The sequence below is a fragment of the Drosophila gunungcola genome (assembly GCF_025200985.1).
Source record: "Drosophila gunungcola strain Sukarami chromosome X unlocalized genomic scaffold, Dgunungcola_SK_2 000039F, whole genome shotgun sequence".
NCBI classification, from domain to species: domain Eukaryota; kingdom Metazoa; phylum Arthropoda; class Insecta; order Diptera; family Drosophilidae; genus Drosophila; species Drosophila gunungcola.
Genome location: NW_026453190.1, coordinates 634850 through 653890, shown reverse-complemented (window position 1 = coordinate 653890; position 19041 = coordinate 634850). Strand labels below are relative to the sequence as shown.

Below are 19041 nucleotides of genomic sequence, written 5' to 3'. Positions count from 1 at the left end.
AGGTTGTCCAAAATTTGTTGCGTTTCTGAAAAGGGAATTAGTGCTCATACTATGAAGTCAACAGAGTGATGCCGAAACAATAAATCCACACAGAAATACTTAAAAAATTTGTATGAAGCTTGTTGTTTTGGTAGAACATTTAACAAAATTTTTTTTGAAAGCCATTAAATCAAAATCAATTGTGTAAATTTTTCTGTAAAATGAAACATATTTTAATATTTTTACTCATATCAACCCACAAGATATGCTACAATTTAAATATGCAATCTTAAACAATTTCATTGTAAATAAAAAAAAAATAATAATAATTAAAAATTCCATTATGACTTAGATTTAAAACATAAATATAAATATGGCTCTGTAAAATGCCTGTTGCCATCCCTTCAAGCATGCATTGCATTTAGGTAGGGAATTGCTCGAAAGTAAAACAAAATTCGAATGAAAAGCCCTTTAAGGGCAAGTTTACTAGGCAGCAACAAGTTTCAACACATTTCCGCGAAATCGGAGCCCTGTTCATTAATTAAGAGCAAGGAACTGACATTGCACTGAACCAGAATCAACAGGATAATGGTGAAGCACACAAAGGTCCAATTAAAAATGGACGATAGACGGCAAGAACTGTGATTTCGAAGAATAAATTACAATGAAAATTGGAATAGGGAGAGGGATTAGTATGCGTATCTACCGGAAACCACAGCTTTGTAAAATAGTTAGAGACCTCAGTATCGCATTTTCACTGGAAACCACTGACTTGTAAATTAATTAGAGGGCAAGACTTGCATTTCAGTTAGACACAGACTAACTAAAAAAGCTGCAGTTTCTGGGAATAAATTAAAATGTGGGAATCGTAGTTTGGCAGCCCATTGTTTCCACTTAATTTAACCAAAATCGAACAGGATAATGCCGACTTTTGTTGGATTCAATTAAAACGAGGTTGTGCTAAACAATGGTAGGCCGTTAATCAAAATGAACATAATTTAACCGGAATCAATAGGATGATATTACGCAATAATGGTAAACCAAACAAAAGCCCAAATGAAATCTGCAATTCGCGGAATTGAACTTATTTGTGCAAATGTGCCGAGAAGCCAGGCCTTGCATTTTCCTGCAAATCACAGTTTTGCCTCATTACAAAGGACTGTATATATGTACATATACATACTCCATTTAACCAAAACCACAAAGGATAGGCGCACGCCTAATAAAAGCAGTCGTTCTTGGAAAATGTATTAAAATACGAATACGGGTATAGTCAGCCGTACCAAGGAATGCATTTTCCCGGAAAACAGACTTTTGCCGAATTTTAAAACTTCCACTTCAGTTAGCCAAAAAAGTGAATTTGCAAGGGGCTCATATGCATTTTTAGCAGAAACAGCTGTCTTGAAAATTAATTAGAGGCCATAGCCTGCATTTCACTTGAACAGGATTAACAGGGTAACGTAGATGTAGACAAAGGTAAACAAATATCTGAAGTTTCCCGGAATTAATTAAACTGTGCATACCGCATTTTGGTAGCCGATTTGCTTTCACTTGATTTAACCGGAATCAACAGGATAATTCCAGGTCAAATAAAACAACAAATTTGTTGAATTTATTCAAAATGTACAAATGCTAAACAATGGCTAACCGACGCATATGTTGATTTAAGTTAACTAAAGTCAATAGGATAATACGAAATCATGCGAATGAAACAAAAGTCCCAAAGAAAGCTCCAATTCGCAGAATTTATTTATTATGAACAGAGTGCTCCGAGATGCCGGGCTATGAATTTTTACCCAATCACAAAGAACTCATCTCGTTAACCAAAAACACAATGAATCTTAGAATGATATTTAAATGCAGTCATTCTCAGAAAGTTAACTAAAATCTTAATACGGGTAAAAAGTGCATAAATATAGCCAGCAATACTTTTTAAAGAAATTCAAATTTTTTGGGCAAAAAAAGCATTTCCTTTATTTAACCAAAAAAAAAAACGATGTGCAAATTAGATTTTAAAAATTAATCAAATGGAAACATGCTTAATAAGATTTTTAAAAATAAAAACATTTTAAAACGCTTGCCTACTTTTTTGCTAAACACAATAACGAATAGTAGGTTTATCTTTTAAGTTAAGTCAAAATCCAGAGGATAATATAAATGGTGGATAAACATATGCCAAAAAAAGATTAAGATTATAAATAATTATATTTCGTGCTCATTAAAAAAGACATATGTACATAGTAAACGGATGAATTATACATGAAAATCCATAGGGTTAAATTTAAGTTTAATTGATTACTATTTTAGTATTCAATCCAATACTATTTTATCAATTTGTCATTTCCTAGAACAATAACATCTAAACTACAGAGAACAATGGTTCAAAGGTAAACGTAAACAATGGTCAAGTGCAAAAGGAGTTTTCCAGGAATTAATCATAATACCCCATGTGGATGCAAGGACTTAATCAAAACATGTAGTTCCTGGATATATTCAGATAAATTAAAGACAACAGGATAAATTCCAATTAAAAACACGTCCATTAGTTGTGTTCCAAACCATGTGAATTTAGGAGAAATTTTAGAGAAAAGGAGAGGGAGAGGTGGAAAATGAAATAGGAAGAGGAAATAGAAATGGAAATCTTTAGCTTGTGTTGTTGTTGTTGTTGTTGTTTGTCTTCCTACAGTTCTTCTCCAATGTTTAACACTTCTGGAAGAAGCGCAACTGCAACTGCAGCATCTGAAAGTCTAAAAATAGACTTGTTGACAGCTCCCAAAACGAGCAGTAGCAAGAACAACAAAAGGCGGAGGCGTAGGAGGCGGTGGCGGAGCGGGAAAGGGGAGGGGCAGCGGGAATGTGTGTAAACGATGGAGGCAAATGCAAACGGTAAACTGTGGAAATTGGAAGGGAAAATCAAGGAGTCGCAAAGAGAGCCGCTTTGCGCTCTCCAAGAAAATTAGGAGAAATATACTGACCGATTTTCTGCAATATATTCATGATGAGCCCGTGTGTTTGGTTTTTTTTGGCGAGGATTCACAGATTTTCGTGATGGCAATAATATTCATTCTCCTTTTTCCGCAAAGAAAATCTGTTTTTTTGCTCGCCATCATTCTCTTTCTCTCTCACACGCACATTTTCGTTTATTAGTATTAGTATCTGCTCACACACACAGTAGAGTATTTTTATTTGATATTTCGCCCCGTCTCTCTCTAACTTGTATATATATGTTTACATTCCGCGTTAATATTCACACTTCTGCACACTTGGCCCGGCTTAAATGTTGTTGTTCGAACCAACTGTCGTTCGAGCCAAAAAAAAAATACAAAAATAACAATAGAATTTTAAACGCAACACAACAACAAAATGCGGTGGTTGCTGTAGCAGTGAGTCAATGTGACCGTCTTACGGTGGAGCCGAAAGCCGTTTCTAAACAATATGTGCCTGAAAATAGTGACGAAAGTAACGCTTCTGATAGAGCTGGCAGTCAAATCGAATCGGTTATCGATTATTTTCGGGGTGCATTCGAAGTCAAGCAGTGACACACACCTTATTTGAACGGTTCATTCAATGTTTTCCGTTAAAAAGTATAAGCAATTTCATTTAAATAAACTTATGTTTGACTTACCTTTGTAATGAATGTCATGTCATGACTACAATATTTGATACTCTTCGGTAACACATTTGTCTCAGTCACTCCAATCCTAAATGAATAGTGCATAATTAAATTACAATTGCTATTCCCGTTTGACCTAAAAATTTTAAATTCAAATTCTCGCGCATAATTAAATTGCGGCAGGGTTGAGTCTTTGCTAGGAGTGGCTTAGGGTTGAATCTTGTTGTACGCCTTAGAGCGTTTTATTTCCCGCTTATTTTCATATATTTTTAATCTTAGTTTTGACTCTTATACTTGTATCTATTATTTATTTTTATTATAACTCCAATTGAGTTAAACTTTTTATCGCCCGCGGTTAATACTTTTATATTAAATCAGCTTTCACCTTTACATTTACATTTATTTTAAAAATTTTTAGATTCAGAATTGTGCTGTTACGCTGTTAGTTAGTTCTTCCTAAAATAATTTGAAGGGCTCTGTTGGCTTGTTCGGAAATGACAGAAATGACATATTTGGTGGCTTACTCCCTAAATTTTGATATTACTTATCCATACTCCCATGTTTCAATCAGAAGAAACTTTTAAAAAGGAAATATAAATATAATATACCTTTGTGGAATAAGCTTATCTTTAAGATATACACAAAAATAACAAAAATTTAGCAAAATCCAATACAAAGTTATTCAAAATATTTTAGCTCAGCATTTCTGTAAGGTATATCAAATCAATCACATGGGTAGGTAAGGCAAAAATATGCCGTGGTAAGGAAAAAAGTATCACATTAGTTACCTTTTTAATAGAGCCGCGAATAAACAAATTCTCAGTGCATCGGTTTTTTATCTTTTAATGAAAAAAATCGACTAAATATTATAAAAATGTTTGTTCCGAAAAATTTAATTTTGTAAAAATATTAAGATAAAATTTATAGCATCCTTTTACAAGAATTTAATACCCAGTTGATATTCATACATAACCTAAAAATAAAATTATTACATTTTTAAGACTCTAGTTTTTCTTGTAACAATCCCTTATAAAAGTAACAATCCCTAAAAAAAGTATTTAAAAAAAACACTCCTTTAAAAACACAATAGTATTGATGCTGAAATCGATTTTTTCGCAGCCGTTCTTTTAACGTATCTAGTTATAGGTAATGTTTTAATTCGCTTAAATAAATCCGGAGACTAAGATATATTCGATTACATTTTCGTATAATAATCGAAAGTTGCATAAAAAACAATCGATATCGACTAATTTCTTGAAGCATCGATAATAAACATCGATTTTTGGTTCAGCTCTAACTCAACTTGCTGCTGCAAACGCGTTTTTTTTTGTTGTAAAAATCTAAAATACAAGAATTAGAATTAGTTAACTTGCTCCTAGTGTTTAACCAAACCAAGTTTAGTTAGCTTTACGGTTAGTTTCCCGTGGCGAAGGCGGCTGGAAATAGAGTAGTAGCAATTGCAAATAATTACCATTACCTCTCGGCCGCAAAGCAAAAAAAAAGAGAAGAGAACAAGAGGCGTGTGAGCGTGACGACGAGAGCGAGCGAGAGAGCAGAACCAAATCGAACAGGACGGCACAGGATCGAATCGAAAGTAAACTATCGGCAGGGAAAAGAAAAAATTGAAGAGGCTTCGAAGTCGAACACTAAAATCCAATTCCAAATCCGACTGGCTGGGGAGCAAATGTCAAATTGCGGCGCATAAATACATAAATTGAAGCCCCCGCACAAGTCAGGCTCATCCAAAATTAAACACACACAAAGGCAGCAGTTGTCGCAACAGGAAAAAAGGTAAATGCGTGTGTGTAAGGCGTGAAAATGCAATGCATTTTTTGGTTATCTGAGTATGTGTGCGTTGCTCTCCCTCTTTCTCTCCGCGGTGCACTCTGCTTGTCCCTCTCTCGCGCGTGCTTTCGCTCTCCGCGTCTCGTGTGCATTGGCGATGCTGTATTGATTTTTCCGGTGGTGGAAAGTTGTGGGTGGGTGGGTGGTGGAACCGCCCGGCCGTCTCAGTTCTGCCAAAGCAACCCCCCTGATCTATCTGCCGAAAGCGTTTCTCTATTTATATTTACACTCCCGAGCGGCAGCACTACCAGAGAGAGCGCCACAGCGCGAAACAGTTACAAAAGTGCAAAGTCTTTAAGTTTGTGTGTGTGTGTGTGTGCGAAAAAGGAAGTAAATTTCAGCAAACCGAAGTTTATACTCCCTTTCTTTGTGAACTAGACCAGATCGTTCTATAGATAGCTAAATGTATATAAATTCAAACTTGATTTGTCTACGCCTAAGGAAATAAATAAATTGGTAAAGTTTTGAGTTTGCAACATAAACAGTGCTAAAGTCATCCGATTTTGCTTAAAGAGCATATGTATGTATGTGACCAAAAAATATCTGAAAAACAATGAAATTGTTGCAAATTGAACCATATTTTATAACTAAGGCCTTTACACAATATGAGAATGTAGACACAATTTCAAGTCCATAGCTTTTAAACTGAGGGATTAAATTAAAAATGCATATATGTATCTAAATATGGTCGGTAGCAACAATTGAGCAACATTATAACCCATAATTTGTTCCGTTTCTCCTCAGGATTCGACACGATGTACGCCGGAGCATATGCACCCAACGCCGGCGGCGTTCAGCAGCACACGGGCGGCGGTTACTATGGTAATGGTGCCGCCGCAGGAGCTGGCGGCGGTGGTAATGGTGCCCCACGCCACGAGCGTCCCTTCTATCCGCGCAACAATTTCGCCGGCGCCGCCGGAGGAGCGGCCATCAACGGAGCAGCCGGTGCCGCTGGGAGCATGCACTTTGGCCAGCCGTACGGCGTGATGGCCTACGGCATCCAGAATGGCCTGGGCATGGGCGCCGCCGGTGCCGGTGGCGGTAATCCGTATCGCCAGCAAAACGGAGTGGCCTTCGCCGGCAATGGCCTTGGCGGAGGTGGCGGAGCGGGCACCGGTGGAGCTGGCGGCAACGGCGGCGGGTATGGCGGACCACGTGGCAAGAATCCCAACTACGCACAACGCTACCAAAAGCCGCACAACGGCGGCGGAGGAGGCGGTGGCTACCAGAGCAATAACTACAATGCCGCCGCCTTGGGCATGTTGTCCAAGGAGGAGCGCGCCGAGATTCAACGCGAAAAGGCCAAAAATCCCGGCCGCAATCTGGTCAAGCCCAAGTGGGAGAACCTGGAGCCATTCCACAAGGACTTCTACCAAATCCATCCGAATACGCTGGCCAAGACCGAGCAGCAGGTGGCTGATATACGCCGGGAATTGGAGATAACCGTGTCGGGCAACGAACTGCCCCATCCGGTGGTCAGTTTCGAGGAGAGCTCGCTGCCCGCCCACGTCATCGAGGAGATGAAGCGGCAGGGATTCACCAAGCCCACAGCCATCCAGTCGCAGGGCTGGCCCATAGCCCTGAGCGGGCGCGATTTGGTGGGCATTGCCCAGACCGGCTCCGGCAAGACGCTGGCCTACATGCTGCCGGCCATTGTGCACATTGGCAACCAGCCGCCCATACTGCGCGGCGAGGGACCCATTGCCCTGGTGCTGGCCCCAACCCGGGAGCTGGCCCAGCAGATCCAGTCGGTCGTGCGGGACTATGGCCACCTGTGCAAGCCCGAGATCCGTCACACTTGCATCTTTGGCGGCTCGTCAAAGGTGCCGCAGGCACGCGATCTGGACCGCGGCGTGGAGGTGATCATCGCCACACCGGGACGCCTGATTGACTTCCTCGAGAATCGCAACACGAATTTGCAGCGATGCACCTACCTGGTGCTGGACGAGGCCGATCGCATGCTGGACATGGGCTTCGAGCCGCAGATCCGCAAGATCATCGAACAGATTCGTCCCGACCGCCAGGTGGTCATGTGGTCCGCCACCTGGCCCAAGGAGGTGCAGGCCCTTGCCGGCGACTTCCTTAACGATTACATCCAAATTAACATTGGCTCGATGAACCTGTCGGCCAACCACAACATCCGCCAGATCGTCGAGATCTGCACCGAGATGGAGAAGCCGCAGCGCATGGTGCGCCTGCTCAAGGAGATCACTCCCACCAACAACTCGGCCAACAACGGCAACAAGATCATAATCTTTGTGGAAACCAAAATTAAGGTATATATATTTTTTTGAACTAGGCTAGATGTGTTCGTCAGTCCGTTTCTTAGCCGGTATTCTAGTTGCATATAAGCCAAAAAAGTCGTGGATTTGATACTTCTTTATCTCTTATTTGGCTTTTTTATATATATTTTGAGTCAAAATAATTAAATATAAATGGATATTATTATTATAAAATTTATCAAAATTGAGTCTGTGAATACGTAGCTTTCTAAAGGTAGAATATACATATTACAGATTATTTGGTTTCAAATGCCTTTTTTCTGACTAATTTACTTTGACTTCCTACCAAAGACTATTCTCCGTATTTGTCTTGGTTTGTTTTCTTAGAATTTTACGATTATGTTTCATATATAGCGCGGAATTTATTTTGTCAATAAGTTTACTGCAGGCTTTGTTTAAAGTAATCAAACGGCTGTTGCGTGAAATTAAAAACCAAAGAAAACCAATTTCCAATCTCGTCGAGTTACCCCACTTATTCTATTTTCGTTTCGCGTTTGCCCTTATCCAGGTGGAAGACATTTTGCAGATCATACGTACCGAGGGCTACACCGCCACCTCAATTCACGGGGACAAGACCCAGAACGAGCGTGATGCGGTGCTGAAGGACTTCCGCAATGGCAGGTCCAACATTCTGATCGCCACCGATGTGGCCTCGCGCGGCCTCGACGTGGAGGATCTGCAGTACGTTATCAACTATGATTACCCGAACTCCTCGGAGAACTATGTGCACCGGATCGGACGCACTGGACGCTGCCAGCAGCTGGGCACTGCCTACACCTTCTTCACGCCCGACAATGCCAAGCAGGCGCGTGAGCTGATCTCGGTGCTGGAGGAGGCCGGCCAGACGCCCTCGCAGGCGCTCCTGGATCTGGCTCGCTCGATGCCCAGTTCGGGCGGCTATCGCGGCAACAAGCGATGGAACAACAACGCAGGCGGAGATCGCAGCAGTGGCGGTCACAACGGCGTCTATCAGCAGCGCAACAGCAATCCGCTCAACTACCAAGCGGGCAACAGCTATAACAACAATCGTGGCGGACCGCCAACTGGCGGTGGCTACCAGCAGTATGCCGCTGGCGGCAGTAGCTATCAGCAGAATGGAGTCGGCGCTGGTGGCGGCGGCGGGGGCAACTGGAACCGCATGAATCAAATGGGTGGACAGGATGGTGGCCAGCAGCAGCAGCGAAACGGAAACACCTATCGCCCGCGGGCCCCGTTCAACAATGGCGGCCCACGTGCCATAATGGGACACCAGGGTGGCGGCGGCGGAGCAGGTGGCGTGGGCGGAGCAACCGGCGTAGGCGGTGGCCCCCAGCCGCATATGGCGCCGCAGCAGGGCGGCCAGTACATGCCGCAGGCATACCGCGGCCGTGGACAGTTTGTGCCGCAGGGAGCCGGAGCCGGTGGCATGCCGCCACGCTTCCAGCAGTATCCGAAGCGGGAGTACCAGCAGCAGGGAGTGCCCCACTACGGCCAGCAGGCGGTGCAGCATCAGCAACAACAGCAGCAGCAGCAGCAACCTGGCCAGCAGCCCAAGGCGCCCAAGGATGATGGCAATAAATATGCCCCACCGCCGCCACCGGCTGCGGTGACCACATCGCTGGTGCATTACACGCCGGCCAATTCGCCACCGATAGCGGCCGTAGCTGCTGCTGCTGCAGCAGCTGCCGGACGGGCAGCAGCCGTGGCGCCGGCTCCCGGAGCCGCCTACATGTACGATGCGGCCGGGGTGTTGACCACGGCCGCGGCGCCGGGAACCAATCCGTATGCCAATCAGTTCAGCATGCCGGCCACCTACTATGCCGCCCAGCATCACCAGTTTGCCCCAGCTGTGGCTGGACCCGGACCAGGACCTGGACAGGCCATCGAGCAGGCAGGACATCAATAAGAGGCAGGATAGAGGACAGTGGATCGTGGACAGCTAAAACAACAGCAGCTTCAGCAACAACAACACCAACGACATGGACAAACAAACATCAATTCATGACGACAGTCATGAAATCCAAATGCATATGAGAAATGATAGTAAGAAAGAAAGGATATAAAATTTGCCAGTATATAGGAGCACAGTAACTCCCTAAATTCAAAGACAAAAAGTTGCTTATTTGTTCGTATTTTTATTTTCGCTCCACTAACTATTACTAGTATTTTTTGTGTTCTCCTTCGCTTATCCAAGCATTCGCAGCTTGTGTTTGCGATACAATTTGACCTCCAAAACACAAACTTTTTCATTTGTTACTATTGTTCTTTGGGCAAGCAGCCGCAAACATCAAAAACCAGGGGTGAGTTTGTCCTTAGTTATTTGTTCAAAACTAGTTTATAATGCCATTTTTTCTCTCCCTCAGCCATAGCATGGATCATCGCCCCAAAATTAACTCCCCCTTCAAGTTTTCCGAATAAGGTAAAACGAAACAGATTACGTGAACACCTCGAAAGTGAAAATTTAAAGTAGTTTTTAAGCTGACAGTTGCATGTTCTTCGAATGTTTAAAAAGAATTAAGTAGGGTTTATTATTATTTCTTTTTCGCCAGGCAAAATCAAGCGAAACTTAAAACTAGAGACAAACAGACACTGTTAGTTAAGTTATATATATATATATTTATTTATATATATATATATATATTATTCATGTGTATTTATCGGTACACGAAGCTAAGAACACAAAAAAAAAAAACAAAAAACACGAGCACGCAACCAAAAAAAAATTGAATTCGAAAATTTGTTAAATCTAAAGGGATCGAAAAACCCTTTTCACTAACTTGGTTGGTATGAAATGAACGGTTTGCTTATAATAACACACACTTAAATACATGTCTTATTGTTTTATATACATACATACATCCGAGCGAAATTTGCAACAAACAATTACAACAAAGGGAAAACTGACAAAATTCTATACAAATTCCATTTAAGAAGCTTACGGTTGAGATTATAGTTCACCTTTATTTTGGCGAACTCCAAAATAGTAGAAAAGGGAATGGGCAGCGCTGCTTTGGTAGGAAGTATGTAAAAGAAAAAAAAAACTAACAATATACAATCGGTAATAATATAAAAACAATCGAAGCAATGGGAGAACACTCACACTCGCACAGCCACATGGAACCCACACAAGCACACGCACACACACACCCACACAACAAAACACACCACGAACACCACAAGGACAAGCAAATTTACAGTTTTCATTTAATTTCCCATTTTGATACATATATGTGTGTAATCTATATGGATATGATTTTTAATGGAGATTAAAACAAAAACTCATTTTGTTTCAAGACACTTTATAGAATTCGATAATAATATATCCCTAACACAACATTCGCATAAATTAACGAGGTTTTTTCAAAAGTTCTATGCAAATACTTGAAAAAAAGGAAATTACAATTACATTTTCAATTATTCCAAGACCAAAGAACAGAAGCAGTTGAAAAGAAAAGAAACGAAAGCGAACGAAAAAGAAAAGAAGCCACATTCATCCATAAAAACAAGTAAAGCGAACACGAAACAAGAGGAATAGAAGGAAGAACACAAAAGAATGTTAGAAGATCGAATAATGCCAAGCAATGCCACACGAAAATAATGATAATAATAATACAGCAAACATATTGCATACTTCTGACTATTCCAGAAAGCTCTTTTCCGTTTCCCCATGTGTTAAATTTTTTTTTATTTTTGGTTTTATTTTTTTTAGTTGTCCTAATTTTTCTCTTCCAAATACTTTTGGCCAAAGTTCAGTACGAGTTAATAAGTCGTAGTAACATTAATTGGCAGCTCCAGTTATATAGTTAGCAGTAATATATCCATACATATATCGTCTGTCCAACCCAAGCAGTTGTCCATGTTGTTGCAAGCAGTGCGTTGTCCTTCGCCATGGGAAAGCAGTACAAAAAGCTGAAGAATTTTGGGAAGACGTAACGGACACAAGGGAATTATTCTACAGAGGAAATGTGTGAGAACACAAAGCAAATAGATGAAAATCATGTAGATTATATTATATATATATTTGTTAGCCGATCGGGGGAGTGAAAGGAACAATTCTATTAATTTTTTTGTATAAGTTTTCTACGTGTACGGTTTTTGTTTTAGCAAATAAAAATCTGGAAAAACAAAAGGGAATATTTTTATACGGTATATCGTATCTCTTTTTAAAGCTAAAGGGGGAAGAAAGTCCTTTTTAGTTCATTTCATATTTGGGTTTTTTTTTGGGGTTTTTAGTTTTGTCAAACATTTTGAAAATCATTGGAGACGACGGGAACGGGAACTACAACTAAATATTATTATTTTTTGTATGTACTCTAGGCGTATACGCAAAGTTACAAAGTGAACAAAAGGTTTTATTTTAATAATTTCCTACTTCTTAATTATGATTTCGATGCAACCGAATTGTGATGATGTGATAGACTTATATAAACAAACGAAAATACAAAAATACTAATTAATAACCAATTTAAATGAAGTAACCGCTAGGCCCCCAAAAAGGCCAGGCCAAAAACTGAAACTGAAGCAGAGGCAGCTGAAACTGAAGCTGAAATCAGTATCTGAACCAGAAGAGGAATATGAATATATGTTATGTATTTGTATTATTGTCGTTGTCGTTGTCGCTTATAGACAATGTCTGATGGCTACAATATAATGTATTATGGATGACTTGAGGCATACATTCTTTTTTTGAAGAAATAAAACTATAGAGCGCGATATTTGTATTGTATTTATCTATAAGTTGTTGTGTACACACTGCGAAAAACAAACAAACCAAACAACAAACTAAAAAAAAAAAGCAAAAAACACGGAAACACAAAACCAAAACAAAACGAAAAAACGAGAAAAAAAGAGCAAAAGAAGTTGAAACTGATAAAATTTAAGAGTAACTGAAACCGAAAGTCCCGAAAAATAAGGGGAAAGCGGCGATTTGTTGCCCCCTTTAAATTTTTGAGGCATATCCTTTGTTTAAGTCCTGATTGATCGCTCTATTTCTGTCTCTCTCTCTCTCTCAGCCCCCTTTTCACCCCTATACGATATATTTCTCGCTCGCAGTCTCTTAAAACGATAGATTTAAAACGATAGAAATTCGCGTATACATATATTTTTGAAAGTATAGAATTGCAACTTTTGAAAAAATGCAACCAAAAATAAAGACGAAAGACTAAAGCCAAAAACAAAATGAATTCAATTGTTTGAAGCAAGAACAAGAAAATAACGGAGAAAACGCAACGAAGTGCCGTTATTTCGATAGTTTGTATAGCCGTTTTTTTTTTTCTGTTCGTTTACTTAGAACTAAAAATCGTTTACACACACACCCACAAATACATACGCGTTTTTGGTTTAGTTTTTGTTTTTGCGTTTGTTTTACTTTTTTTTTTTGTTTTTCGTTTTAAGTTTTCGTTGGTTAACCAAAATATATATATGTGTATGTATGGGCATACATATGTATCTATGTCGTAGGCGATAAAGTGAATGCATTTAACGTTACAGTGCAACGCGCACAAGTGCCAAAAATGCAGCAAAAAAAATACACCCGCACACACCCACGCACTCTCACACACACACATACAACAAACACACACACACCCAAATACACATCGTAACACACAAAAATTTCTTATAGATGATACAAACACAAACGAACATACACCATATTACAGTGGGCAAAAAAAAGTGGACTTTAAAGTGTTCGTATGGTCCACTGTACATACAAGACCTAAAAAAAACAAGCATACTCTTAAGCGCCAATATTAGGAGCGGCTTTTGGGGGTTCTAAAACCATTAAACACCAAACTTGTTGGGCAAAAACATTTAGAAGCAGCAGTCAGATCGTAAGTTATAAGCTAAATTTGCCATCGGCAGAGAACGGAACTAACTTAAAGATAATAAAAAAAAGTTTAAACCAAAACCCATTGTGATAACAGCTGCATAAATGAAACACGTTAGAACCTTACTTGTATTTCGATTGCAATTCGATAAAACGGGGATCCCCAACTAAGTCCTAAATAATACAAATTCAATCAAAAGCAAGCAAGCCAACAATTTATCCAAACTAGTTTTTAAACAAATACAAAACTCACCCAGCCGCACATACACACGTATTTTATTGATTTAAAAAAGGAGAAAAACTTTTCTTGATTTTCATTTGTTGTGTTGATCAATGCAAATTTTAGCAAAAAAAAAGAGAACCAGAAAACTCAAATGCAAATTCTTAGCCATTTCGAAGGAGCGTGCATTTAAATCATTACATTAAATATATACACTTGCATATATTCAAAGCAAACCATTTGAATAAATTCTAAATATTACTTTAAATCACTAACACAAAATGCAACTGAGGAATCAGACGATATATATACATGCATACAAGTTAATGCTAATAAACACGAAGCCAAGCAAACGCGTTTGAATGAATGTTTGCAGCTTAAGCTAAGTTAGCACACACAATATTATATTAATTATAACAGATCAATATAGGCATGCAATATAATGCATATATTTATAATGCACCGCCTCCCCATTTTCCGTCTCCAAAACAAAAGAAAATCGGGACGGAAGAGGGCGAAAACTAACGGAAAAATCTAAATTGTAATCAATTTACCTATCTTAGACTAGGTTATACGAACCCATAAACATACCCCGTCCCCATTTAGGAATTGGACAACCAAATTCCACTCCCATCACCCTAAATCCCAAATTGTTAAACACGAAAAACATAATTATGAAATATGTAACGGAAATCCTTACAAAAAACGGAATAGATATCTTCTATGTAATAAATAAACGTCAACAAAAATCACTTTTAAATTAATTATATTTTTTGGTTTCCTTTTTTGGGCAAATGGTATTTTCAGTTTTTATAAAGTTCCAAGCGTACGTGAATCCAAAGGGGAATAAAGAGTGGTAGGTATAAAAAAAAAATGTATGTATTAAGCATTATATGGCTTATAAAAATGGTACATTTTTAGAAAAATTTGAATCGTTTTTAGATCACGCTTAACCTCAAGAGTATGCTAAAATTAATCAAATAAACTTTAAAATTCCCAAAAAATGTTATAGAATACATAGAGGTTAGATAGGAAAAAAAAACGTTCGATTCGAATCACAATTCCCATAATACTTCTTTATTGAAACGCCCACACATTCCGACCGGATTGCCAGTTGCCCAGATCGAAAGTGGGATGGCGTGTGTATAAGTGCTGCCTTCCGACTTTTTAGATTCGCCGGAGAGGCGATAACAAAGCCCACAACATCAATATCAATAGGTTGCGAAGAGTCAATTTCGGACCCTCGGAACAGATAAGAGAACATTATGGTAAACACAGGTTGATATCATAATTTGTATTGGTATTAATCAATTAACATCCAAATATCCAAAGCGTAGACATACAGACAGGACCCGAAGATCCACAGACGAGTAAACATGCGGTTAGCGGGCTTACATAACTGGCAACTGGCCTTCCTATTCATACAGTTACAGTTACAGTACAGTATAAGTATAGTATATAAAATTAACTAATTCATTTATAAAAAGCAATCATCAAACTCCAAGCCACGCCGCTCCCCAGCAGTTGGTTTGTTTGGTTGTTTGTTTGTTGGTGTTATCCTTTATCCTTTTGTGTGGTCTTTGATTTGCATTATCTGGTGTTGTTTCCTGTTTGCTTGAGAGGATTAGAGGAGTAGGGAATGAGATGGTTGACTGCCGTCTCCCGCCTGCCTAGGTGAAGCTGCAGCAGGAGTTAGTCTTTTCGCCGTCTTGTAGAACGCCTTGCTCTGCAGCGACAGTTTCTCCGACTTGCTGACCATGTCGTCCAGCTTTTCTCCCCGCTCCAGAACTGCCTCGATGGTGTTCTTTAGGATGATCTTCGTCTCGTCCAGGTCGTTTTGCATTTTCGTCAGCGGATCGGCCTCGACGGGATTCTGGTAGCGTGCCAGAAACGCTGGCAGCAAATCGAACGAGATGGTGGCCTCCGTGCCATTGGGCCACTGATCCGCCGACACCTTGGCCGTGAAGTCGTCCAGGATCTTTGTGATGAGGGTGTGGGCAACGCGATGCGGGTACTCATGATCGGCGATCAGCACGCCGGCCAGACTGTCTGCCCGCACATAGACATGGCACATGTAGGCGTCCTGTTTGACCGATTGCCGCAACGCCGGCTGTGTGCGCTCCACAATTGTCTTGGACGCGAAGCTGCAAGTGGGTGGGGAGTTGGTGGGTGATTGGGTGATTGGATGCTCTGAGCCTGCGCCGTTGTACTCACGTCATGAACTCGTTGACGGTGCCACGTTGGAAAAAGGAGAAGGACTGCAGGTCGGCGGTCGTTTTCAGGAGACGCGCCTCGCTGGCTCCCTTGTGGAAGATGCTCAATGCGAACAGCTTGACCATTTTAATGGGGGCTACGTCGATCTGATCTGCGGGCTGCGAAACTACTGATGTGGGCTGAAGTGGGATCCTGGGGCACTCGGCGTTATCCTGGCTTATCCTGCGTTGCTCCGGCGGGTGGATTTCAACTGGGGCGCACTGGCATCCGTGGAAATGTGGAAAAGTCCGACAAGTGAGTTTGTTTAACGCAGTAAATCTGTGCCGTCCCCTGTATATGTGTATGTGTGTATTGTACAGTGGTGTGTCAGCCCAGAAACTAGAGATGACACTCCGAAGCGATTGGACTATCGATTTCAGCCAGTGAAGTTCAAAGCTTTTCCATCAGTTAAAAAATGCACTTTCTAACGCCTAGTTATCAATAATGATTTAATCGAAGAACCAAACATTGGCTGCAAACATTTTTTTTTGTCTTTAAGCTATTTTATATTTTTCTACTTTTACTTTACACTTGAAAGAAACATACCCTAATCTTTCCCTGGCTACTTATTTGAGACTTAACAAGGATTTTTGTAATAAGGTCTGTTTAAAAGAAAAACTTCTGTTAAGCACAGAATAACATTTATAAACATGTTTAATATCTATTATTGTTAATTTTTTTATAATATAATAAAATAACTATACACATTTTTAACAATTAACTCAATTTATCGCTAGTGAAATGGTTATCGCTAGAGTCGCTAGAAACATCGACAGGCAATAATCGGCGGTTATAAATATAACGGTCTTTTTCGGCATTGCATTGAAAGCTGGCTAGTTTAATTAATAAACTTTAAAAGAAAAACAAAAAGAAAACAATGGCAAAGCGCGTAAAATTCCAACGTCTGGCGAAAATGCAGCCCACGATGACCCACTTCTCCACGGTGGCGCTGATCGTGTCCAAATCCTCGCCGAATATATTCTACGACAAGATGAGTGGCATCGAGCGAGGAGTCCTAACCTTGACGATTCGGGACTCTCCCAACGACCTGACCATTTGCAAGTGCTGGGGCCAACGGGCCTGTGTGGACGAGTACGCGGCCATGTTCCACATCGGCCATGTGGTGGATGTAGTGGACGCCAAGGTGATGTCCCTTCCGGAGGCTCCGCCGGGTGAGCAACGTTACCATCCGCAGACAACGCTATCCTCCGCCCTGGTGGTCAACGAGGGATACGGCTATGTGGTGCGACATAATAGCGATGACTCCGATACCATAATGGTCCTCCAGCAGCTGCTCCAACGCCCCATCAAGCCTCTGGCCGCGGCTCTGAAGCTGGCCGATGTGCGATCCGGCCTGGGAAGCCCCGAAAAGATGATCGCCACGTATGTGGATCTACTGGTGGCCGTCGCTGCAGTGCGTCCAGTGCGAGAGATCAAGCGAAAGGTGCCGGCGGCGGGGCACAGCAAGGTCCAGGATCTGCTGCACTGCCTGGAGGTCATCGTGATCGATGCCAGCTGTCCGGAGGGAATGCTGCTCTCTATTTGGCAGGCAGATTGGATACGGCGTGCCCAGCAATGGCAGCCACGTCGCACTCTCCTCCATTTGGTGGACGTGCGTGTTTCCTACTCGGACTTTCATCGTTGTCCCGTGCTCTCCCATTCAAATTGTACGCTCATGGGCGAGAATCCCCTCATGGCTGGCGAGGATTGCCGCCTGTTGCTGGCCTTCGCCGCCACTGTGCCGCTCAAGAGCTTTGATGGTTGCGCCCAGGCGGAGCTGGACAACCTGCCGGCCGGTTGGTGATGGTTGTCACAAATCGATGGTTCCTTATCTGACTTATATACTCTTAATCCCGCGCAGCTGCCAGCATCCAAGTCCAGATGACGGTGAGACAGATCTATTCCCGCGCTGAGGGCGAGCTGCAGGATGCTTCCACAAGTCAGTTTACATCCGTGCTGTATGGGATGGTCACCAAATTCGACTTGGATGGATTTTCAAAGCACATCAATAGAAAGTGGTAAGTGTTTTGGCAGTGAAAAGAGTTTTTCCTTTATCGAAAACTTCAATCACAGTCAAAGTTAATTATTTTTCTAATGTTTTAATAAAAAAAACTATTTAAATTAAAAAAAAACTCATGACCAAATTTGTATCAACATTAAAATTGTAAATAAATAAAATAAAAGGACTTCACCTTTTTCAATAAGATTTAAAAGTCTAAGTTTTTAAATATGCATTATCTTTAAAAAACTTAGTTTGCATTACTTTGTATTCTGTTGTAAAAGTGCTCATAACAAAATGTCTTTAGTAAAAAAATTAACTTTCTCCTACTTTTGCTCCCATTTCAATAACTTTTAGAAGTCAAAGTTTTTTTAATTATCATTACGTTTACAAATCTTAATTAGCATTATTTTTTTTTTAATTCAAAGAATATAAATTCTCGTAACCATAATTATTCATTTTTTAAAAGATTTGTTTCATTATAATTAGCTCGCTTTAAATATCAATAGTTTTATATTATTAATTTATTTATTTATATTAATTCTAATAAAAAATCGTTTCGTTTTTAATTCAAATGAAATATTTTTTTTAAGCATTACAATAATAATTAATTTGCAACAACTTTGTGACATTTTAGCACCGCCTGTGAACGCCTCATACCGCGAAATCTGGAAGATTGCTCTACGGAAGCCTGTCGAATGGAGTTTTTGCTGGCCAATGATGGCCCCAGATATACCAGCTATTTCAACATCAACATTCAGTTATCGGATCAGACGGGCACCCTCGTCGAGACCCGGTTAGCTGGCAATCCGGCGGAGCGGATTCTGGGCCTCCGGGCGGAGGATTTCGAGCGACTGGCGGAGCGTGATAAAAGCAAGCTGAAGTGGCGCTTCCTGCTCAAATACTTCGAGGCAAGATTGCTGGTGAGGAAGCCGGCGGGGATGCACAAGAATCTTGTGGTCGTCGTCGTCGACATGAAAGCCATTCCCTTGGACAAGCTCGTCGAGAATGTGGCCGTATTTTAGATGTTATCCCCATCCCATA

General features: G+C 40.8%; 3 protein-coding genes across 4 annotated transcripts; 2 read left to right on the top strand and 1 right to left on the bottom strand.

Annotated features, from left to right (window-relative positions):
• Positions 1 to 4859: 4859 nt before the first annotated feature.
• Positions 4860 to 10087, top strand: LOC128260806 (uncharacterized). Of its 2 annotated transcripts, none has more exons than XM_052994052.1 (4): positions 4860 to 5383; positions 6182 to 7713; positions 8228 to 9998; positions 10062 to 10087. In XM_052994052.1, exons 2-3 carry the CDS (start codon positions 6193 to 6195, stop codon positions 9602 to 9604), a joined length of 2898 nt encoding a protein of 965 aa, XP_052850012.1. In that variant the 5' UTR covers positions 4860 to 5383; positions 6182 to 6192; the 3' UTR covers positions 9605 to 9998; positions 10062 to 10087. The 2 variants fall into 2 exon arrangements, with proteins under 2 accessions (XP_052850012.1, XP_052850013.1); XM_052994053.1 differs by lacking the exon at positions 4860 to 5383 and adding an exon at positions 5722 to 5893.
• A 4707-nt stretch (positions 10088 to 14794) lies between these two features.
• LOC128260820 (synaptobrevin homolog YKT6) lies at positions 14795 to 16351 on the bottom strand. Its single transcript, XM_052994077.1, is given in 3 exon segments — positions 14795 to 15447; positions 15450 to 15889; positions 15960 to 16351. Coding segments are annotated over 3 exon segments (597 nt in total). The 5' UTR covers positions 16085 to 16351; the 3' UTR covers positions 14795 to 15415.
• Positions 16352 to 16754: 403 nt separating this feature from the next.
• Positions 16755 to 19022, top strand: LOC128260812 (protein hold'em). The gene is made up of 3 exons (XM_052994062.1): positions 16755 to 17794; positions 17860 to 18016; positions 18635 to 19022. The coding sequence occupies exons 1-3, from the start codon at positions 16876 to 16878 to the stop codon at positions 19020 to 19022; spliced, it is 1464 nt and encodes a 487-aa protein (XP_052850022.1). The 5' UTR covers positions 16755 to 16875.
• The last annotated feature ends 19 nt before the right edge of the window (positions 19023 to 19041 follow it).

Excerpts from the sequence above, each read along its gene's own strand:
- LOC128260806 (XM_052994052.1), top strand. The coding sequence starts at position 6,193 with ATGTACGCCGGAGCATATGCACCCAACGCCGGCGGCGTTCAGCAGCAC. Across the intron at positions 7,714-8,227 it reads TTGTGGAAACCAAAATTAAG|GTGGAAGACATTTTGCAGAT; the intron begins GTATATATATTT and ends GCCCTTATCCAG.
- LOC128260812 (XM_052994062.1), top strand. The coding sequence starts at position 16,876 with ATGGCAAAGCGCGTAAAATTCCAACGTCTGGCGAAAATGCAGCCCACG. Across the intron at positions 17,795-17,859 it reads GCTGGACAACCTGCCGGCCG|CTGCCAGCATCCAAGTCCAG; the intron begins GTTGGTGATGGT and ends AATCCCGCGCAG. Across the intron at positions 18,017-18,634 it reads AAGCACATCAATAGAAAGTG|CACCGCCTGTGAACGCCTCA; the intron begins GTAAGTGTTTTG and ends GTGACATTTTAG.